Here is a 24608-nt window from a genome sequence, read left to right on the forward strand (position 1 = left end):
TGGTCAATCAAAAGAAACCGTTCCAGCCATTGGCTTTTGTACAAGAGTAGAGCCCTGTGGCCTACTTTACAGCAGGGAGAGATAATTGAATTAGATGGTTTTGAATTTATTTATGTAAAATAACTGTTATTTGAACATGGAATCTCTGTGCTGAGAGTCTGAGCTACTGTACTTTGAAATTTTCAAGGCCAAAATACAAAAAAGCTAGTCAAAAGCACTAGAAGACACCTGCTGAAAGACAGTGAGAGATGGTGTAATGGGATAGTGATCAGACTCTCAGCACAGAGGTTCCACGTTCAAATCCCAGTTGTCCCATTCTACAATATTGTAGTACTTTGACATTTTCAAGGCCAAAATACAAAAAAGCAAGTCAAAAGCACTAGAAGACACCTGCTGAGGGCCCAAAGGTGCGTTGGCGCAGTGGTGTGGTGCGCTTGATCGGTTGCCTCTGCTACGGACAGTTCGCAGGTTCATGTCCCATGCCATCAATGTACACAGAGGACCCCCCCCCCCATGTCAACCGGTTCCCATTGACATGGGAATAGTGTATGAAAAATGTCATACTATATTATGTCATAAAATGAAGTCATACAATATGGTAGTTAAAAAAGTAGACTACTGTTAAAGGAGGAGTTCACCCAAAAAAAATCTTATTTTCTATCAATTACACACCCCATGAAGCCTTGATTTCATGGATTTATTTTTGTTTTTGTGGCATTCCTAAGACAATAATTTGATGCCCGGGTGTATTTCCGGTAGGAGACACAAATAATCTACTTTGTGTCTCCTACCGGATACATTAGCCGGTAGGAGACGGGAATCAAATTATTAGCTTAGGAATGCGACAAAAACAGAAAAGAATCCATGGATTCAAGGCTTCATAAGGTGTGCAATTGATAGAAAATAAGTACTTTTTTGGGTGAACTCCTCCTTTAAAAAAAAGTCATACACTATGTCATAATACTTAGGCTAAATTGTTCACAGCACAGCTTTCTGTTTTTTGTATTTAATTGATTGGTGTTTGTTGCAATAAATACATGAAATGGAAGAGCTAATCAAAGCAGCTGTGGCCATAACAATAGTACAATTTAGCCATTTAGCCACCAATCAATTTAATTTAACAGCAAATGTGTACAAAACTTGTGTTTGATTACAACTGGTATAGTTTTATCTGGCTGTTAGTCTTCAAAACATGCTTTGGAGTCAAAAGAAGGACTTTGAACCTGTGATCTTGGGAACACTGTATGAGATCTAGTTGGGAGACTTGCTGTAAACTAGAAGGAGCAAATTACACTATATGCAATCTTTGTCAACACTTTATTGCAATTGTAAACAATTTCAAAACATATTTTAAATGATGGAAGATAAGACACAACATTGTTAGAAATCACCAATACATATAAAATTGAGATTTACCCCATTTAAGCTCATTCAAATTGTGCCTTTAAAACAAAGATTCTACACCCAATTTCAGTGTATGTTTTAGAAGGGACTATGCTGTATAACCCACTCGGTTGCATGGATTAAAGTGCAGTTTTGGTTCTTGCTACAGTGTCTTGACATATATCCTTTAGCTAAAAATGTTAGAAATAATGTATAACCTACAGTTGTTAATTGAAAGAGAACGCTCGCACACTGTGGGCTCCAGTTGCAGGATATCAAAAAAAAATTATTGCACCTGAGTGCTGCTGTAACCTACAGTTGTTTTAAGTAGTTACGGTATATCAATGAGCTCCAGGTGGGGCAACTATGAACAAAATGACATCTTAAAACCTGTAGAATGGTAAAAGATAATTCTACAAAAAAATAATTCTCCCCATATGCCACAACAGTACAGTACAGCATATATACAGTCATATTGCTTTGGCCCCACTGCCACCAGTGCCACCACCAATTTTAAAGTGATTTAAATAACATACACGCAAACATATTTCTAAGGTTATGGGGGAGATAAGCAATTAGACAAATACAAAGGCCAATTCGATTGACATCTCTAAAGGCACCACAATACAGTCATAACAGTACATAGAATAACACTAAAGCATATTCAAATGACATTAAGTGGTAAGTGCGATTAGGTCCTCCATAATGGCTTTGTTAAATTAACCTTTTTTTATTATTATTATAAAAGGCCTTGGGTTCATTATTTATATTCAAATTGCATATTCTAATCATCATTTTGTGTCACAACTCTTTTGATGACAATTGCATACAGTAATCAACAAGAAACATACAGTGTTCTACTGTAACCTTACGAGGTAGGTAGAGAGCTTGGGAAAACGTGAATCCATCAGCATTGGGGACATGCTCATATTGCTAAACATTCTAGAAAAGGATTAGCCACAAGGTAAGGCTGGCTGGTGTATTGGTAAAACCTAACTGATTTCTTAGGAGTTATCAAGGCCATAACAGCAAGTATGCACAATTGCACATAACACTATTTCAAAGTAGTCTGTACAAGATCAAACATTTCCGCATCTGTCCTGCAATGAAGCATATCTCACACAACGCATACTGTACTTCAATAATGTCATCACAGTAAGTAAAGAACAGCGCATTGTTATTTAGACATGTGCTGGTATTGTCAGTGGTTACTGTAAGTGTGTGGTTATGCTTGATGGATATTACTAATTTTGCTATCTCAACTTAAAGCCCCATTGTGTGATATGCTGCCTCTAATAAGGGGAAATATTCCATTGTGTGTCAAAACAAGCAAGCTCTCCCCCCCTCACCATCACATGTGCCCAATGGACTAAGCGAGACAAACTTAGCTACTATTGGTCTTTTGCGCTGGATAATCCACCACAGTAGGAAGCATGGATATGGGAGGGCGTGGGCAATGAGGGAGGTACCTGTACTAAGGTGATTTGGCAGGAGCGTAGATAGGAGCATGAAGAAGAGCTTAGAGTTGGGACAGATTTACATGCTTTAGAACACAGGGGGGGTGGGGGGACAAATTTGGACAGCCAGCACCAGTGCATATTATTCAGGCCTGCCTGCCTTGTGCCGTTTTAATTAAAAAGTGGGTTTCTTCACTCCTGTTCTGGCTCTGAATTCATTCATCCTTCTTTCCCTCTTATTTCTTTAGATCTTGAATCTGCGGCCCTAAAAACTGCAGCAAGCTAGTTCAAAACGGATCAAATGGCTACAGTAGGCACTTCGTGCTCTTTTGTTCCAACACATTATCATTTAGTGTAGCACATTTCAAATATTGTCAGTTGTCCATCTTTCCTTAGGTAGGCTGTGTCTTACTTGTCTGCCAGACACAATGTACAAGTAGGGCATACTTGTTTTTAACCCTGCTGCCTGCATGTAAACTATGCATGGGAGAGGTGGGTAAACGCTATTTCTGAAATTAAGAGGAGGGTCGATGGTATTTACCTGCATTTATCCCACACTATGTACAACCCCACTTGAGACTGTCAAGAAATATCACACAATGCAGCTTTATGTACACCCTTCCTTCTCATGTATCAAAGTTCCCCTCTTAGTCTGGTATGTAGGTCCTCCTGGTCTACCTTTGCTCCCTGCCCATGCCAACGGTGGTGCGCCAGCAGGGCCACGTTCCGGGCTGAGATCGCGCTCATCTCCATTGCACTGGCTGCCCACTCAATAGCATTCACATAGTAGAGCCGGTCGTGCACGATGAAGGGAGGGGTCCGGCGGTGAGGTGGCCGATAAGCAGGGTAAGCCAACCACCGTGTCTCTGACACCGAATCCCAGGACAGGAACATCTGCTCCATCTGCTCCTGGGATAGAGGCTGCGGAGAGAACACCTTCCACACCTTGGTCTGGCTGGCTGGGGGTCGCTTGTATCCCTCGGGGATGTGGACAGGATCCAGGGAGCTCAGGCTGTTTATGACACAGCCCTTAGAGTCTGTGGTGAGGACTTCAGAAAATGTGACGTCCGAGGCTTGCTCTGTGGTCCCAAGGTAGGACACATTCAACAGACCATGGACCAAAGTGGAGACAGTCTGGTGGTAACGCCCAGGGTAGTGAGAGGGGATTGGTGGCGAAAAGCCTGGAAAGGTGATGTCAGATTTGCCCTGGTGGAGGGGGGTGGCTATGACCACTATGTCATACAGGGAATGCGCAGAACCAGACTCTCCAACATAATTGATCTCGTAGAAATTGGCCGTTGTGCCTGAGAATGTGAGAAGATCAGTCAAGTTAGACTGTGAAGGATATGGTTATTATGGCAATATTTAACATTGACAAGAGAAGTGCGTACAGGGGGGGGGGGGGGGTTAAGAATAAATAAACGGTAGCAGCTCTATAAATAATATTTGAGAATCTCTACCATACCTGACTTGGATGGCCTAACCTTGATGGAAATGGAAGTGACTTTGGCAGGGATGACCTCAGCTTTACTGTGGTATAGAAGTCCTGAGCACACTATTTTATTACCTCCATCCACGGCCCACAGACCTGGATCTGCCCCTGCTAGAGAGACAGCCCCTAGAGACAAGAAAACAAAACCAGTAATTAACCAATCCAAATATTTGGGCTTTAACCCATTTAGCGGGTTATTTGTAACTATACCTTTCAAGACGGGAAACTCTTTTGGGGTTGTTGTTTCTATGTACAGTATATAGCAACATCTATTTAAAAAAAAGAATATTTGAAGTTTTTCAGAAAACTTAGGTCAGGCGTCATTAGAATCGGCCTCAGGTCTAAATGGGTTAATACAAAATAAACCTCAGAAACATTGCATACAGGATGAAGTAATCCAGTCTTGTTTGTACTGTGAAACATACCCACAAACCCATTGACGCGGACACTCTGGCCATAGTTGACACGCATGACAGGGGCCACAATGTCATTGAGGAAGATCTGTGAAAAGCCCTCCGCCATCATGCTTTCCTCCAGGGTCTGATTTGCCAGGGTTAGAAAACCATCTCCACCCATAGCATGCAAGAGCTTCTCCACAGAGGAAAAGGAGTAGGCAAACTGCTGGTACTGGTAGATCCTGTGAAGAATATACAAGATGTGGTCCAACAAACAGCATGGCTTCCATGTGGATCACGGACATCCCAGTCTACGATGTCAGACATCTCTGACGTCATCACTATCACGACAGTCATCTCCACATTTCTCCACAAAATGCTATACTGTACACCAGAATACCCTACTCACCTCATAAACTTGTCCAGAACACCCTCCACCCACATGTGCATGCGAAGGAAGTTGAACCCATAGCGCCAAAGCAGACGCAAAAAGTTCACAATAAACCAGTCACTCTCTTCAAAGGTGATGGCCTTTCCATCAAAGATGGCCATTTTGGAAGGGACATCATTCCTCGGAGGGATTCCTTGTAAACAGAGGGAAGAGAGAGTTCTGAGTTCAATTCTTGTATATGAATTGAATACCAAGGCCCTCATTGGAAACAAGTCTGCAAGGACTTTTATGAACGGACCTGTTAGACAAAGTATTTTAAATGTAACTGTGCTGTTTTACATTTTTTGCCTAATAAAATATTCAATCAATCAATCAATGAGCTCCAGGCCTACAATAGATTTGGCACAAGGTGTTTGAGAGAATTTGTATTACCTAATTTATCAACGAAGTGCTTCATGTGCAAGTTTAAGGGATGAATAACAGCGCCCCCCGTCTCATATTCATAATCCCCTATCTTCACAGTGGCCAGTCTCCCGCCAACTGTGCCTGGCTCAAACACGTCAATCTTCACACCAGGTCCGAACTCCTGTCTCAGGAAGTATGCCGCTGCAGTGCCACCAATGCCAGCCCCAACAACAGCTTTAAAGAAGAGAAACAAACACATCAATCATTCTAACCACGTGAAACCCTATATAGAACACTTCATCTTATGACGAGTAGCTGAAAAGAAACTTCCTATAAATGGCATACCAAAAACAGGGATGCCAGGTTGAAGACATGGTTGAAAGTGGTTAAAACAGGTGCAACTTCATTCATTCCCTCGTTGTCCAATTCATAAACGGCATGAATGTTATAGTATACACACATATAACCTTGATTGCTTGGATAGAATGTGTGTATACTATACAAATATTCTATATATATATTAGAATGTGGGCTGTGATCTACTGGAACTGGCTTACCTATCTTCTTGGGCTGGTCTCGTAGCTCTGGAGCTGAGGCTAGACTTCTTCTTCCAGTCTGACAAAGCCCCAGAACCAGCAAGGTCCTCAAGGACAGGGTTCTTACACTCATTGTGGATGTGGACATTCAGTTGCTTACAAGAATGTGCATCTGTACATGCGGGTAAACATTGACATTAATTAAAACCAAATTGATACAGGACTAACGTTATTAGCCTTGGATCAAGACCAACATAGATCTATTGTATCGAGTTTGACTTTTACTTTAGTATCTGTCAATATGCAAATGACAAAATCGATAAATACACAGATAGTCTTGATCCAAGGCTATAACGTTATAAAAACTGACCAATACTTTAGTTTATTCTATATACTGATGGCAAAAAGCATAGGTCTAGTCTATGTCTATGTTTACTTTGTACGGTCATAACATTAAAAAGTCTGGAGAACGTTCATTCCATAGGGATGTATAAGTTAACAGCGCAGTGCTCACCATTTAAATTCGAGAGGGTCGAGATTTGAAGTTGTAAAGCAAAACAAAGTTTGAAGCTAGTAGTATAACTACCTGTAGGTCAAAGTCCTGAGTTGATCACGGTAAAGCTGTAAACTGAGGCTGAATAGAAGATTAAGTTGACTGAACGTCTAGCAGCTGCAGAATGGATGAAACACTTCTGGTTTCAATTTGTTGTCGGCCTTCACAATAAAGGTTTTGAAAAGGGAAGGGGAAGTAGTATAGCAGCCTTGGATCACAAGACCGTCTTGGATGATCTTCAAAATAGTGTTTTCACTTTCACCCTTTTTGGTCCATACATCTACATAAACGTTCAGATTGTAAATATAAAGTGCTTACCCCATGGCCACGGATGTACAAATGATGTACATTCCCTCAGAAGTACCCGTAGTTTCCGTATTGTTCATTAAAAAGCATTGTAATCCGATTGGCGGCCATTTTCTCCGTATGCTTTCAACTACGTGACCCTATCGGTTGGGAGGTGTATTGCACTCTGATACATTATAACTCTATGAAAAAATGACCACCAATGGGATTAAAATTCTTTTTATTGAACAACATGGAATATACGGGTACTTCTGCAAGGCCGTACATAATTATAACATCAGTGGCCATAGGGTAAGCATTTTTTTTTTAAATCTGAACGTTTATGTAGATGTACAGGCCGTAAATAGAGAAAGTGCAAACACTATTTTGAAGATCATCCAAGACTGTCATGTAATATATGACAGTCTTGTATCAAGGCTATAAAGTTAGAAAGTGCATTACTGTACGTACCTGAAAAAAAACAAACACACGTGAAAATGTATTTTATTTATGCATTGTAATAATAATAATATAAGACGACGACGACAGACAAACCCAAACAGCCCCCCCAGAAAAAACGGAACCGGATTTTTTTGTCAGCGGAAGAAAGACGGAAGTGACGTGATTATTGTTGAATGAACCATGCTTTGCTGCAGGAGGTGACCTTAGGTATTATATTTAGTAATAAATGTAATATAAAGAAACGCAGGGCCCCAAACAACAACAACAACAACGTCCCGTGCAGATAGACTGTAGCCTACCGATATATTATAACTCTATGTACCAACCCCTGATCTGAGAGAAACATTTAGTGTAATATAAACACGACGGACGGACAGCCATGGCAGAGGCTCACCAGGCACGCGTGCAGACAGTAGTGGAAGACATGGTCCAAAGCCTAGAAAGGGACCATATTCGCAAAATGCAAGTAAGTGCCCCCCCCCCCCCTTTAATTATTTGAATATGTAATATTGTCGCACATGTTGTACATATTGTGCGACGATCACGTCCAGCCCAGATTTGGCACAAACAAGGGGTTGAATTCGTTCTCCTGCTATGCAACAAAAATGTGGAATGCCCTACCAAAAGCAGTGAAGGAGTGTAAAACCCTACTAACCTTCAAAACTGCCCTAAAAGAGTACAGTACCTTCAGGTGGCTGCAACTGCCCCCTGTAAAAGTCATAACCCCCCCCCCCATTTCGAACTTACTGTACATATTACTGTACATTGTGCTTTCTTGGGCTTTTTAATCCTATTTAGTTGATCTTGTATTTGAACTGTACTTTCATGTTCTTTTCTTCTGCAAACTTCTAAATAAAGTATTCAATCAATCAATCAATCACACACACACACACTATGTCCTATTTCAATTAGTGCAACCACTATGCATGCAATGGTGTACAGTAACTATGTATTTTTACTCAAGTACTGTACTTGAGGTATTTTTTTACTTTAGAGTATTTCCAGTTTTCAGTAATTTTACTTTGACTCCACTACATCTCAGAGGCAAATATTGTACTCTTACTCCACTATGCAATTATTTAAAAACTTAAGTTACTAGTTACTTTGTAGATTTTCATTATTATTACAAAACATGCATTAACCACTTTATCCCTATATACTTCGGCTATTTGAAAATAGCCGATACAAGCTCACAACTATTTTCTAAAGATTTCAATTCATTTTGAACACTTGTGAAATAGGACATTCTGCCTAAGGAGTACTTTTACTTTTGGAACTTTAAGTACATTTTGATGCCAATACTTACTTTTGTACTTTTATTCAAGTAATTTTTTTATAACAGACTTTTACTTGTACTGTAAGTACAGAGTATTTCTGCATTGCAATATTGATACATTTGAGTACTTTTTCCACCACTAGTAATTGGTATATTATTGCATATTATTGTACGTCTTTAAATGTCTCTATGAATTGAATACATAGGACCACAATGGAGATAAGCCCTCAGGGTTTTTTGTGTTATCCTTTTAACACCATTGTATAATCGTACCACTGCACTATTTGCAAACTCTTAATATAGAATTCAATCAATCAATCAAAAAAAATATTATCGCACAATGTTGTACAGTACACACTATGTGCTATTTCAATTAGTGCAACCTATGAATACTACTAAAAGCAAATCCCGATTTGATTTATGCTTTTTCATATGCTAGTGTCGCGTGCTCTTATAAATTAAAAACGTATAACATGTCAATTTCAGGGTCGCATGTTCGGGTGCAGCGCAGAATGCTGTGAGCGCTCCTCGGATTCAATGACACAGGTGCACCACTGCATCGAGCGCTGTCACACGCCTCTGGCACACGCTCAGGGAGTGGTCACCTCGGAATTAGAGAAGTTTCAGGTTTGGGGACCTCTATTAACTCTGTGTGTGTGTGCGGGGGGGGGGTGTGGGGCTGTCAGGATTACAAATTTAATTTAATAATTGTGACACGTGTGTGTCTGTGTGTGTGTGTGTGTGTGTGTGTGTGTGTGTGTGTGTGTTTTATCGCATCTCATGTCATTAGTAGCCGTTTTAACTTTTGTATTGTTTTGCTCTCAGGACCGTCTGACTAGATGCACAATGCACTGCAGTGATAAGGCTAAAGACCTGTTCGATTCTGGGGCCAAGGAGCCAGCCGTACGAGCTCTGATGGACCAGTGTGTCGGTACCTGTGTGGATGACCACATTAACCTGATCCCCAGCATGACCCGCAGATTGAAAGAGAACTTGGACTCTATACCACAGTGACGAGGGGACAACATGAAACTTGGGCTCAGTCAACAGTATAACAAGCAGGGTTAAGTAATTCAGTTAATTTGCACTGTAAATGCAGTAAGAGGACGATCACACCATAGTCTACTGGGGAAAGTAATAATATATGAAAATTAACCAAAAGGGAACATGACATACACAGGTCAGAGCTTGGATGACTTTATTGAGGCTGATATTGCACTTCATAGATCACAAACTGAAACAATTTACTGTGAGTGACTACTACTACAGTAGTCTGAAGTTAGCTGTGGTCCATATGGACCAGAGCTAGTCTGAAGTATATATTGAGGCTAGGAGCTGAACTCGGGTTTACCTGTTCATGTACAATTTGTGCCATTGCACATTGTTCATGTTATGTTTTATCATTTGTATGGATGTAATTCATGACCAGTTGAAATATAAGAGGGGCTTTTGTTTGAATGGTAAAGAAATACAAATCTAATATTCATTTGTACATATTAGAGGTATATACATACTGACAATACCTCGTACACTAGTTTTGCATCTTTTTTTTAAATGTATGAGACCTCAAATTGTCTGTTAACTGCTACATTTCATCAATACCTCTCAGCCTCAATCTCTGTACGCCATCGTCAGGTGACGTCTCTCTTCAACAATTGTATGCAGATGTTGATACGTGCCGTTTGTCTTTCCTCTTTCAGAACTGTTTCTTAAAAATAAATACAAAATGTAAGTGGTTTTGGCTTTGCTTTACTGACAGCATACTAACATAATTTCTGCTAGGGTGCATAGTGGCTCAGCTGGTTAGTGCACAAACCACATCCTTGCGAGTTGTGACAGTGGCGTGTTATAGGTTTTCTTGGAGGGCATACGATATGCGCGTGGTCAATGGATTAAATGGTTAGTAGAGGGTTATGCTTTTTTCCCCAAAAAACACTGCACGTCATACTGCGTATATAGTGTAACGCAGTAGAAAACACCACAGAGTTGGGAGTACCAGAGTTCGAATCCAACTTCGATCTAGCCAACTGCATAAGAAATTATTAAATACAGTTATGGCTAGGTAGATCAACATTTAAGGGAAATGGTATGTCTAGGAGGCCAATGGGAAAAGACAAAAATTCAAGAGAATTCACCAACCATGCAAGATTGAGGAGATGTTGACTGAGAGCTTATTCATAAATCTCAACACAAAGCATTGTAAACGCTCAGCTGTATAGCAAAAACCATAATATATTAAGAAGCAGCAAACAGTGGATAATCCAAAATGTAAATATTTATAGTTATCGTGCAGATTTGAGCTACTTTCAGATGTTTTTCTTCTTTCTAAAGCGTTGAAAAATAGATCTACAAGCTCACGTATTGTGATGCGAAACACAAGCTTGTAGATTGGCTAATTTAGCTACTGTATTGGCCGTAAAATGAAGTGCTCTATATAGGGCTTAGTTGGTTAATGTGCAAGGAATACGACTTTGAAAACAATATTTATCACTTTGTAACAGATTCCGTAAAAGTCAGGAACGAAGGGGGGTTCCATCGTGCCTCAAGCCAAGTTCAGGCTGGTCCGGTGCAGGACACATACAGTAGCAAGTATAATGAAGGATGCGCACTGGAGCAACTCAGACAGTTGGAGCCTTTTCTTTTATTAAGTGCACAGATATAAATGACAATTCAATAAAAGAAAAGGCTCCAACTGTCTGAGGTGGTCCAGTGCCTTCATTCTACTCCCTAAAAAAGTTAGTTTTGACTGTAGAATGAACATGAACCAACACGCAGATTGAATCTAGCCTATTTGTTTGAGAGGCTGCAGTATGTAGTGCATACATAGCAATGGTCATGACTTGAACCACTTCATTGCCCTATACTTAGTTGGGGTCCACTCTGTACTTGGTCGGCTCTTTTTCACCCTCTACACCAAATCTTTTTGCTGAAAATAGCTTTTAGATTTTCGAGTATGATTCATGTCATTTTGTGACAGTCATGTCCTGTTGCTCTATCGCTCACTCAGTTGCTGTGGTAGAAAACAATTCTCTACACAAGGGTCTCTTTTAGTGCTTTGTATATTGCATGACTATAATCTTAACAAGGGTATAGGTAAAACTGAGTTTGTTTCACATTGTGTAATAGAAAGCTATGCCAAGATGTCTTCTTGCCTGTCATTTCTTCGTGTTGGACAAAGGATAGGCACTATAACCAAGTATCCATGTAGACCTGCTCAACCTTTGAACCATCACTGTTTATTCTGCAAAACCACAATCTTTATTCCAAACATAAGACAAATCATATCAACAATTTCCTGAAGACAGACCAAAAGAAAAACTTGAGGGCTGAACACTTCAGGTTAAGAAGTCACAGGTGTCTTAAGACCTTTCATATAAATCTGCACATTAAAATGCATTAAAACACAATGACAACATAACTTCAACAAACAAATGAACTATTTACAGTACTATTTTGGGCCAGGCACACGGGCATGGGTGGATTGAGATGCAACGACAAGTTTTTGTATTTTAGTGACTTGCTGTGGGCCGATGAGGGGCAGAGGCACCGTAGGGTGTCTTTTGCAAATCAGGTGCTGCCTACCTGCTTGGACCTGACCGTCATACTGTATACCCAGGAACGCACGTCATATTTTGTGCCATTGTTGTGTTGTGCAGGTGCACACAGATAGTGTGGTCTCTAAAATCACACCTTCTCTGGTCTGTTGCTACATCCCATACACCACGCCTTTGACTGCAGCTGCACTTGGCATTGGTGTGCCGGTATTCCCAAATTAGGTCCCATAGCATGTTGGATTACCTATCTAAAGCAAGTTTCAAGTCTCTTCAACTTTATTTTCATGCCATACTGAAAAGAATGGAATCCAGTGCCCTCCTAGAAAATCAAACACAGATGGTATGCTTTGGAAAATGTTCGCCAGCAATGCTAAGTATACTGTGAGTCGCTGTCAAGGCTTTAATTAAATGAAATAAAATTTACAACAGCTATACAGTATTACAGATATGTGATAAAACAGTGATCACACAAAGAAAAACACTCTCTGAAACTTACAGGAATGTCACTCTCTAGGGTTAACTGATCACAATGACTAATTATTGTGGGATTATGATTTGAGTCAAATTGTTTCAACTTTGACAGTTGGGTCGAGCATGTTCTCAATTTAAGTTATCCAGCGGGCAGACTGGGGTCTCAGTGTATTATTTTTAAACGTGTGGCATCTATCTATAATTAAGCACACCATGGATGAAACGCATTTCATTTAATAAAAAACACTTTGGCAGAACACACGTTCAGTATCACTCAAGAATCAAAATAATAAATTGTCTAAGCAACAGTAACTATCAAATGTATGGAAGATGTAACAGATATGTTTTGGATAAGGAGATTAGATCTTCTGATAGCACCGCTGCCCACTTGGGTGGACCTTTTTTGTGGCAGTTGTTTGTACCCATTTCCTTTCACACAAAAAATAAAAGAACAAACAAAAATATAATATATATTAAATAAACCAACAAAGGCATTCCAGGGGAATTATAAATCATTGACTCAAAAATGGTTATAACTTAAATGGTGAACTTGTATAAAAATACAAAAACAAATAAAAGAAGAAAAAAAAAAACATCCCCAATCACCACATCACAATGCTGGCCTACAATTCATGCAGACACCATGTCCCATGTCAAAGTTGTTGATGCTGGTGGGTGAGAGGGATGGTAAACAAAGTTATGTCAACAGGGTCACATGTTGATCATTACCCAAGGGAATGGTAGAGGTCATTGGATGCGGAATGAGCATCAAGACAGACACTGAGCACTACTCTCTGGCTCTGAGGCATCAGTCTTGCGGTCCAGGTTGGGTGACGTGTACAGGAAATTACAGCACACATAAAGAGGAAAAGACAGCAGACGGCTGTCCAGGTTCATCACTACATACTCCTAAGAGATTAAAGGGAGAATGATAAATGTTTGTTAGCAATTCATATGCACATCTAGATCTTAACAGTTTACCTATCACACTAAGTTGTAATTGGTATTCGGCACTGACCTGGTCTTTCTCGAGGGTTAGCAGCTGGTAACCTGTGGAGACCTTACAAACCAACTTCCCACCACTGTCAAATGAGGCAAGGCGTAACCTTGACAGAAAGAGGGACAAATAAATGTTTACTAAATCGCATAGGCGCAAAGGTAACGCATTACATTGAACAGTAACACACATGATTCAGTTCTGTTCATATGATATGAATGATCAATGCCAGTGAGTGAACCACTTAAACCCTCTATACTTAAACTAGTAAACTAATACTTAGTTGACCACTGACACCAAGCCTCCACACCAAGTCTCTTTGTTGGAAATTATTACACCACCATAACCCAGTCAGAGCTTTCATTACGACCGTGCCTTTGCGGTGGCCGCCCCATGGGTTTGGAATAGCCTCCCCCTCTACATTAGATCCGCCCAGTCCATCCATCTTAAGTCTCTACTTAAGATTCACCTCTTCACTTTGGCGTTTAACCATACTTGAGCTTAACTTAACATTTTTATCACGTCTCTCAGCTTTACATGCGTGTACTTGGGTGTAGGTCTGTGTGTGTGTCTCGTGCACATGTGGATACATGCTTTTATACATTTATGAACACTTGTTTTATGCTTGTGTTTATGTTTATACACATCTATCTCGCCTTGTATGTATTGATTTGTTTTTTTTGCTTGTGCTGCTTGTGTTGCTTTGTTTTGTTTGCTTTTGAACTTGTGCAGCACTCTGGCTTGTTTTGACAAAATGGTTGTTTTTAAACGTGCTGTATAAAGTACGTTGATTTGATTTGAAATAGCTGATCTACAAGCACGACACGCTGTGAGCTTGTAGATCTGCTATTTTTGGTGAATAGGGATGCATGGGTTCAAGTGGTTAACTGAGCTCAGTGTATCTAGTCTCTCGCCCAGGTTACCTCCTGCAGCAAAGCAACTATAAGTTTAAGTTGCAACTGTTAAGTCCACAGTGAAATATTAACTGAATTTAGTTATTCTCACATTATACTATAAAATAAAGCTCACTTGTGCCATGTCTCTTCCTAGTTCATAACACAGAAATTCTTGTGCAAGGTTCAGAAACATGCTTGCATACATTTCTTATATGGCACTGTCGCCATTATTTAATTGTAATGTTTGCCATGACATTTGGTATTGTCTGAGTACTGTGAGTAGTAGTGGCTGCTGGCAGGAACAATGCTTCTTCAAAAATAAATGGAACAGAAAACAGTTATGACATTTAACTGTGCTTGGTGACCTGACAATGCTCTCGCTAGTCATTATTAATTTTAAATAGACCATTTCTGAACATAAGAAAACTGGCAAAAACACCCAATGAATGCATAAATAAATAGGGCAATTAACTAAAATATGTTATATCACCCATGTTCTGGGCATATCCACCAAGACAAACAAACATACTCTGTAAAGTTTCAGTATACACAATGCTAACTTTTGTTACCGTTCATAGTAACTGCGGAACACTGCAGCAGACACTGAAGGCAGATTTCCAGTCAGGATATGTCCTATGTCTACTCAATCAAAGCTGGAGACAGCCATATAAGACCATGGGATTCTCAAGATACTGAAGCGGGAAACTTCCCTTCAGACATACAAACTGTTGGTGCTTATGGCTGATAGGTGATCACTGACCTGTATGCCAGATGCCTCTGAGGCTGCAGACTCACAGCTCCCCCACATGGCTGACTCAAAGTATTCCTTTTGAAGACTATGAAGCGGTTTGTGTAGGTCACCAGCAGGTCAAACCCAAAATTAAAGCCCGTCCATCGCCAGCAGTACTGAGGAGAGGACATCATTTTATAACGTAATTCCATAGGACTGTATTACACCCCAAATATAGAACTTTATAACAAATATAGGACCCCATGACACATGACAGGGAGACACTGTACAACTCACATCTCCATCTTTGGTCAGTTTCCTGCCACAGCGCATACTGCTCAACTCAAACTCCTCCTTGTTTGCTTCCTGTGGACTGCAGACACATTACCAGTCAAAGGTTTGGACACACATACTCTAGGTTTTTTCTTTATTCGAACAATTTCCTAAAATAATGGTGAAAACATCAAAACTATGACATAACAGACAATACACATGGCTGAAGAATGGCAAAACGTGTGCAACGCTGTCATCAAGTCAAACGGCGGCTACTTACCTCAAATCTAAAATATATTTGAATATACATTTTGGTTTGGTTTTCAATATTATTCTAAAATGTAGACAATGGGGGAAAAAACCCAGTACAGTACAGTATGGACAGATGAACTAGAAGTACAGCATATGGTTGTGAAACCGTGTTTAAGAAAATGATTTTATTAAACATTCTACAAGTGCAACATTAGAAGTGTGAATCATCAAAAACTATGGTTGTTCTTAGGATGGCTTAATGACAGCGGATATTACCATCTGTGTTAAGTAAGGTGTGATTCACCTGTAGTAGCATAACAATCCAGGTTAGCTACTGTAGCAAGATGACAGCTGTTTAGCTGATATAACTAATTATCACAAAAACAATTTAAAAAAGGGAAATTTAGATAATGATCTAGTATAGATTTAAAGTGTATGGAGCTTGTTTTAATAATATAAAAAAAACTATAAAAAGCAGTTATTATAGATCAGTGGAAAACACGGATATGGTGTTCACAAACAATTATGTAATCATAGGTCCAGAGTTTCCTACAGTATATATAAGTGGTTCTCACCCATTGTCATTGTCAAATTCTGTCCGGAGCATGGCAAACCACTGGTTCTTGTACACTGATGTTAGCCAATCTATGAAATTAATGGAAATAATTTACCCATTGCACATACAAAAGAAGAATAGCAATGTAATTGTTTATACAGCTACATGTGTCAAATTGAGATTTCCTTTACTAAAGGAACTAAAAATGGGAGCACAAATTACCAGGGGACAAAATGTTGTCTCTCTCCAGAATCCGCGCAGAAGCAAGGTCATTGATGATATACTGGAGGCGAACATGTTTGAAAACCGAAGCAAAGGGTTCACCTTCCTCTGTACTCAAGAAGGGCTCTTTCTCACACAGCTCTGGGAAAAAGAAAAACAATTAAATTAATTGTCTGTTTGCTGGGATTGGGGTGGCCTGAAGGCTCCAGGCTCGATCCCCGGACCGGCAGGAAAAGTCTGGGTGGGGAAGTGAATGACCATCACTCACCCCTCCCACAATACTGCCTAAGTGCCCTTGAGCAAGGCACTGAACCCCCAATTGCTGCTCAGTGGTCAACAGTATAAAAGGTCCTTACACACCGGGAGTGACGCAAAGAAACTACATGAAAATGCAAAGCGATTATACCACATCAAACTATTAATTTGGTGTCTCATTCATACAGGTTGATTTTATTCGCAGTGAAATTCAACCTTGTTTTGAAAAATAAATACGTCTTAAGGACTTTGCAGACTAAGCTTTTGTTTAATGCATGACTAAAACGCATAAGATTTGGTGGACAATGCTGTGCGTATTACGAAGGAACTACTCCCACTTTTCCTGGGAAAATAACCACAAACAGGCCCCCTACTTTTATCTTTTTATTGTATGGCACATACATAATCAGAATAATGTCTGACACTTTCCCTGGCGTGGTGTGTACAGTAGAGAGCTGTGCTCGAAGCAGTCTGAAGACGTTCCACGTCAGCTGGCTATGCTTATTTGGCCACCACCTGCATTTCTTCAGTGTTTGCCAGTGGGCTTGCAAGGTATTCAGTGAAAGGATATCTTTGTCATGAATCACACCAAAATCATAATTGGAATAGTGTTTGAATATGCATTTAACGCATCACAGAGGAAATCCACTCCATCCCTTCCTGTGTGTTGCTAAATGATTTTGCCTAAATGAGGGAGTTGTGGATATCGAACTGGTCTCGATTTTAAGAAATGACGCACCGTCGCAGTTACCTGTCGGACAACAATTTGGGAGCAGGTGTGCAAGAGATCATAGAGAAGCGTGTGCTCGTTTTAAAACTTTTAACGTCCGTTTTTTATTAAGAAAAATCTCACTGTTTGCAAAGGCCTTTATTGTTGCGTTATATATATTTGGAAAAGAGATTAAAAAAATATTAAATAAATCATATTTGCATTCTGTGTGACTGTACTCATAACATAAACAGCTATTTACATTAATGTGAAATAATCGCAGTGTGTATGGTCCTTAAGATTGTGGTTGAAGTGGGCAGTTTCCAGGTTTTAAAGGTTTAATGACATTCACTTTTACACCACATTCAAAGTCTTTGTCCTGGTCCTTCAAAAGTGTACAAAAAGTTTTAAGTGAAAATTCCATTCCAGTGATCAATGGCAGGTGTTTTTCTCTCACATTTCTAAAGCCTTTTCAACTGCAATGAAAAAAGAAATCTTTGCCTGCGGGTGTCGCTGGTGAGGGATTTTGCCTGTCAATCATCGCCTCTGCTCCGCCCCCCCCAAAGGAAAGGATAGGGGAGGGGAGGGGCGAGGAGGAGAGTGGGCGGGATTAATCGACAGTGACCTCACTGTCGAAGGAACAAGCTCAGATTACTTTTCAGCCTAATTATTCAGAAAACCCCAGACCACAGAAAATCCACTGAATGTTCTAAGTTCAGTTTTTTTGGGTGTAATTGAGGTCATAAAACCCCAAATAAAACATTGAAAATAAAAAAAAGTGAAAATGAATGTCATAGAACCTTTAATGTGTGTGTGTGTGTGTGTCTGAAGTGCAGGGTGTTGCTGAGAAAGAGCATTCATGCTCAGCATACCTACCCTGGCTACATATCTAATCTCACAACACTAAAGGGGATTTTACCTGTCCTGCGTTTGCAAAGCCATGCATCAGCATCAGCAAGAAGCTGCTTGATGGGGCCGTCCCATGATGGGTTGAGCTGCAGGAACATCCACTAACAAGAACAGGAAAGATTATTTATCAAAAACATTTTTGGCTTATGACTTATGAGTTAAATGTTCTCAAATAGAAACAAAATAATTCAATCGATGTTTTTCAAATTGATTAGAACATTGTGCACTCCCACTTTTTAACCAAAATTTCGGTCAAAACTTTGTTTATCGAAGGTCTAGGGCTCTCAAAACATCTGGCATCGGTCGGGCTCTACAATTTACTGAGTGTATCTAAGATGTATAAATTATAGGTCTAATTTATTTGTACCTTCTTCAGAGCTGTGTATACATCCATCTCCACCTGCATGACAAATAGGTCAGATGACTGCACAAGTTGCTGCATCACTTCAGCTCTGAAAATACATAATAGAGACAAACACTGCTCACGTAGGCTATATACACATAAGGGCTCACTGTGCATAGAGACAATACACTTATGTACGCCAGGGGTGTCAAACTTATTTTAGGTCACGGTCCGGACTGGTCGAAATGGGACTTTGTGCAGGCCAGAATACGTTTCGTCTCTGCGTGCATGTGTGCTCCCAACGTGGAAAGGCACAAAGGCACAAATGCTGTCATAGTATTTGGTCACAACACATGATGAGTAACATTCTTAGACTATTGATTTCAGGTCTAGTACTAAACAAGAGTGTGGTATAGTACATATCTTATTTACATTTCATTCTTTGTCATGTCTATACAGTAGCTTTCTGCTTGCAGTATCTAAGCATCCCATCCTAAGAATTTCACCCACTTTTTTACCTTGTAAACCTGTGATGTGACAATAAAACTGATTCTGATCCCACGGCCTTTCAGTGCACCATTGTATTCTATGACAGAGCAAACTTGTGTCCGCAAACTCTGCATGGCACTGTTTAATATGGTTATAATCAGATGGGTCAAGGCAAGATGGAGGGACCAGAAGTCAGCAGAACCATCTAGGCTTCACCACTACATTGAAGATCCCATGGATCCCATGTTCTTGGCCGGCACCTGCCCCGAAAGCAATTGACAACTCAACAACTGCCACCGAATGGCGATCATGTTCTAATTGACCAGGACGATGACACACTAGACTGGCTTGCCTCAACAGAGCAGAAGGTCTATGACATACGCCTGAAGAAGGATGCAGCTGGCAGAAGTTTCCTTACGACTGATCTATTACAAGTCACCAACCTTAATTAGTAAATAACTAGTTTAAAATAAACTAGCAGCTACTAAATACGTAGCAAGGACTTCTTCACATAACACGTTTCGTAGTAAGGGATTTACAATTGTCTTGTGCAACCACATGTAAAAGATGAACATCATTTACCCAAGTTCTTTCATTAGGTCAACATTCTGGTGAGTCATAAGGTTGTTCAGAAGCCATTCAAGACACCTGCCAGAACAGACAATACAACTCACGTAAGTATACACCATTATTATACATAAAAAATGCCTGTTGTGATTTGAAGTAACTGAGAAGATGAAGAGTCTCACTTTTTCATGACTGAATCCAAGCCATAGATACTAGCAGAAGTATAGTAACAACACACTGTCTTCACACTGATATTCTCCTTCATTGTCTCTCCGCACTGCACGATCAAGCCATCCTGGATACATAAATAAGCCATATGAATTACTTAGGTTTGATCATTATTTGGACAAAAATGCAAATAGAATATAGCCATCTTTCTAACTGTGGCAATTGCCAAGGGTTAAAAGCTTTATCTGTAAGGTCAGAGACATTATATCACATAATCTAAAATCAGCAATTCATCTCTCAACATTTGATTAGTCTAAAATCAAAACACTTAACTTTTTATTATGCCCTTTTATGACAATTACTTTTATCCTAATTAAAAAGGGGCTGAATGAAAAAAAGAAAAAGACTAACAAGTACTATTTGGTTCCAATTGAAAATGCATACATGTTGGTAACTTTTTAGATGAATTGCATGTCATACCTATTGGGGGTTTTCTAAAATGTTTTGTTTACGCTGTTTTGAGTTTTGGTCTTGGATAGGCTTGATGTTTTATGTTGCACTGCAAGTGACTGAGGGGGAACGGTATTTCATATTCTGTATGTGTGTAGTTCATGGGGAAAGTGACAAATAAAGTGATTCTGATTCTACATGGCACAGTGTCACTACTTTTATATTCAAAATGTCTATTCAGTAGAATAAGTTAGTTGAATTTGAGGAAGAAGACAAGTCTACTGACCAGCTGAAGCATGCAAGCAGCAGCAAGAATACTGACGACCCTACTGGGTTTGATCAGCACATCATCCCGGTACAAGGATCCAAATACCACCTGTAGAGCTGCACACATAGGAACATATTTTTGCGGATAGTGCTTTTAGAAAAATGTAACGATTATGACAAAAACCTTTCAGTGACCTAGATCCTTACCTTCTGTATCGATGTTCTGGTCGGGAATCTCCAATTCAATTACCATCATGTTGGACTCCTTCCAGGAGCCACTGAACATGCTGGAGAAATACCCCGACTGCACAATCATTATGGCACAGAGAGGAAAGTACAAGGGAAATACAGAGAGACACAGGAAAGGGGGTGTTAAATAACTGACTGACATAACTTTTGAAGTGATGTAGACATAGGATAAGACAGGCTTGGTGTAATAAAAGAGAGATGTGAGAGAATAAATTAATAGAAGAGACATGGAATGGTGGGGGTTGTGAGAAAGATAAATGCATTGATTTACCTGGCAGAGGTACACCTTATGAAGGTTCCACTCCTGTCCCAGGGCACAGATGCGAATGTCACTGTTTTCCCCATTTAGGAACAACGTTTGATAGATGTACTTGGATGTGCTTTTCAGTTTCTTCCTATTAATTGGAAAGAAGCCGGCAGAGGACAAACAAAAACAACAAAAACAAGGATTAGACCTTAACATTTCAAATAAGGCAAAGTTGATTTGTGGTGGTTCTCAAACGTTTTAAGGACCCCTTAGTTTGGTGTGCATTAAAGGCCACAGACCCCCATAGCTCTGAGAGTTACAGACCTGTAAGGGTCCATTTGGTTCCTAAAAATCAGGAACCCCCGGGCCCTGGAACCCCCTTAAGGACCTGTGAGGGTCCCCGGACCCCACTTTGAGAACCACTGTACTAGATAACTTTTTTGATAACACTTTATATGAAACCCCCCATCTATAATGCATTGTAAACGTAATGCATTGATTACAATCTGCTTATAACACTTCAGAATTATAGTTACAATAAAAAATGTGCATGAATATGAGCAATTATAACTATAAAGTGTTCTAAGTGGATTTAATACATATGTTTATAAAGTTCATTACAGACATGGGCTTCATAGACAGTAATACCACATTTTTATTGTAACAAAAAAACAACACCTTATATGATTTATCGCTCACCTTCGAGGAGCATCTAATAAAGGATCGTCCTCCTGTTCACTGTCACAGTCACAAGAAGAAGCATTTCGTTTCCTCTTCTTACACTCACATCCATGTTTGCGACTGCTGCACACAGCCTCGGCAACTTCCACTGATCTCAGAGAGGGGGGCTGGAACCTGCTGCTCCAACTTCCCATATCTATACTTACAAGATCATACAACACACAACCAAAACAAAGCTCAGACTTGTGTTAGCTGAACATTTGACTTGTACACAAGCTTAGTAAAGGATATTATAAACCTGATGTTACAAGCTCTATCCCTTGCTTTTTCTAACCATTATTAAGCAAAAGGAGTCAAGATTTTCTTAGAGCTCCGACTTCTCCAAGATAGTGCTGTGACGGCAGTCATAAATGCAAGAAGCTAACATGCTTGGTGATGTAGAAAAAACAATGTGTTTTTAAGCAGACTTTCAAGTTTCTATTCATTAAATACTTATTCATTAAATACTTATATGCGGCATATAAGTAGACTTAAAAAAAAAATTACTTATTTTCTATCAATTACTCACCCCATGAAGCCTTGATTTCAAGGATTTATTTTTGTTTTTGTGGCATTCCTAAGACAATAATTTGATGACCGTGTGTATTTCCGGTAGGAGACACAAATAATCTACTTTGTGTCTCCTACCGGATACATTAGCCGGTAGGAGACGGGAATCAAATTATTAGCTTAGGAATGTGACAAAAACAAAAAATAATCCATGGATTCAAGGCTTCATAGGGTGTGCAATTGATAGAAAATAAGTAATTTTTTGGGTGAACTCCTCCTTAAGCGTAAAACTTAAGCAAACATCACCCCAATATGTCGGTATTATATTGATATTGTGAATAGTAGATATTGTCCAGGGATTTTGGATATTGTAATATCGTGATTTTGCAGAGTGTAATCTTTTCCTGGTTTTAAAGGTTTAAAGGTCTTTACCTGCCATTTAGTTATTACAGAAATGACTGATGATTATTTTTCAAAAATGCCATTGTGTAAATATTTTGTGAAAGCACCAGTAGTCATCCCCACGATATCAATAGAGGTATTTGGTGAAGAATGTTGTGATATTTGATTTTGCCCAGCTCTAGCCTCCTAGCCTGGCATGGCCAGTCTAATATCACTGTTTTTTTTGCACTGGCAGATTTGTCTGGTTTCCAGGCTACTAGCCTCCCACAGTGCTTTAAAAATCAAATGACAGAAACAGAATAGAAGAAAATATTTGCTACTAAATATGTTACACTAAAAAGGTGAACAATGATCTTTTTCAACAAATGCATATTGTCGTCTTCCCCCAAATCCTATAATGTTATTGATATTATGATATTGCATACATGAAATCACAGCCATTCTACTATTGTATCTCTGCTACTTGCAATATGATTGAACTAAGAATTTAAGTCATACAACAATATTATATTATTGTATTCAACAGTTTAGCACATTGAACGTCGTTCTGCATTAAGAATGTCAACATGCCAAAAATGTAAAGGAAATGGGATCAATACTTGTATATAACGATTATTAGGAACATTACATATAAGCAATATGGCAACATTTAATGTTTCTATAAACTACGAAGCTCCATTTGACTGGAATGACAGTGGCTTACCAGTGGTACTGTACTTAAGTACAATTTTGAGGTGTTTTTACTTTACTGGAGTATTTCCAATACTTTTATTCTACTCCACTACATCTCAAAGGCAAATATTGTACTTTTACTACACTATAATTATTTGAAAACATTAGTTTACTAATTACTTTGTAGATTGTACTTTTGGTACTTTAAGTACATTTTGATACCAATACTTTTGTACTTTTACTCGAGTAAATTTACTTGTAACAAAGTATTTCTACATTGCAGTATTGATACCTTTACTTTAAGTAAAAAGTGTGAGTACTTTTTCCACCACTGTGGCTTACCTGATGATCAGCCCAGTTAAAGGCAAGGGTTACACAGGTTACACAGGTTAACAAAGTGAACGGGTCTCCTGCCTGAGGTCAGCTTCTCAGACGTAAACAAGGCAGTGTCTGTGTGTCTGTGTGGTGGAGCCGACGCTACTAGCATGTATGTAACGACTTCAAACTACGGCAGGAGAGAACTCTCTGAGGTTGCTCGACCTGACAGGTCTTCTTCCAAACAACATGCATCCATTTGTCGTTTATGAAATGCTTTATTTGGTTTCCTCAGTGCAATAAACAATAATTACACTACTCTACATCTAACGTTGGCTAACAACACTAGCCTGCAGTGCTGCTGCCATCCTGACCAGTGTTGCCAGGTTTCGCGCGAGAAATAAGCAACCAGTCTGTGAAAGCAAGCCCAGAATAAGCAACTATAGGGCAATAGGCCATTATGAGCACTTTAAACTCAGTTCTTACTTGTAAACTTGACCTTAGGTTATTTTTTTTTATTTTTTTTTGCACAACAGTTACTTAAACATAGGCATACATAATAGCTCTTTCCATGGGAAAGTTTACAGTATTAGTTGTTGTGCCGGTCAGAGTAATTTAGAAGGTGCCGGTGAGGTAAGAAACCCTGGGGGGCTTATGCGAGTACCTCACCGTTTAGCGTTTACATTACATATATTAATTTATTTATTAGTACTCTGTACTTTGTCTGCTCCTTTTCCCCTTTACATCAAA

The 24608-nt window shown here is 39.5% G+C and overlaps 3 protein-coding genes across 4 annotated transcripts in view; 1 reads left to right on the forward strand and 2 right to left on the reverse strand.

Annotated features, from left to right (window-relative positions):
• Nucleotides 1–10387, forward strand: part of fam136a (family with sequence similarity 136 member A) — a 47802-nt gene extending 37415 nt beyond the window's left edge. The window contains exons 2-4 of the mRNA XM_080420507.1: nt 7557–7825; nt 9122–9262; nt 9461–10387. Of these exons, the coding sequence (XP_080276633.1) occupies nt 7739–7825; nt 9122–9262; nt 9461–9649 (417 nt within the window). The 5' untranslated portion in view covers nt 7557–7738 and the 3' untranslated portion in view covers nt 9650–10387. The remainder of the gene's footprint in view (nt 1–7556; nt 7826–9121; nt 9263–9460) is intronic.
• pcyox1 (prenylcysteine oxidase 1) lies at nt 1299–6767 on the reverse strand. Of its 2 annotated transcripts, none has more exons than XM_080420480.1 (7): nt 6646–6767; nt 6081–6231; nt 5551–5757; nt 5137–5311; nt 4758–4969; nt 4306–4458; nt 1299–4144 (listed from the first exon to the last, which is right to left on the reverse strand). In XM_080420480.1, the coding sequence occupies exons 2-7, from the start codon at nt 6205–6207 to the stop codon at nt 3474–3476; spliced, it is 1545 nt and encodes a 514-aa protein (XP_080276606.1). In that variant the 5' UTR covers nt 6208–6231; nt 6646–6767; the 3' UTR covers nt 1299–3473. The 2 variants fall into 2 exon arrangements, with proteins under 2 accessions (XP_080276606.1, XP_080276607.1); XM_080420481.1 differs by having other exon boundaries at nt 6574–6757.
• Nucleotides 10388–12569: 2182 nt separating the features above from the next.
• gmcl1 (germ cell-less, spermatogenesis associated) lies at nt 12570–24222 on the reverse strand. The gene is made up of 15 exons (XM_080420482.1): nt 23886–24222; nt 21939–22116; nt 21264–21387; nt 20951–21047; nt 20763–20860; nt 20041–20153; nt 19874–19939; nt 18827–18911; nt 18470–18560; nt 16587–16727; nt 16384–16453; nt 15581–15656; nt 15314–15459; nt 13679–13766; nt 12570–13569 (listed from the first exon to the last, which is right to left on the reverse strand). The coding sequence occupies exons 2-15, from the start codon at nt 22112–22114 to the stop codon at nt 13429–13431; spliced, it is 1512 nt and encodes a 503-aa protein (XP_080276608.1). The 5' UTR covers nt 22115–22116; nt 23886–24222; the 3' UTR covers nt 12570–13428.
• Nucleotides 24223–24608: the final 386 nt, after the last annotated feature.

This window comes from Gymnoscopelus braueri (assembly GCF_963280865.1).
Source record: "Gymnoscopelus braueri genome assembly, chromosome: 22".
In the NCBI taxonomy this organism is placed as follows: domain Eukaryota; kingdom Metazoa; phylum Chordata; class Actinopteri; order Myctophiformes; family Myctophidae; genus Gymnoscopelus; species Gymnoscopelus braueri.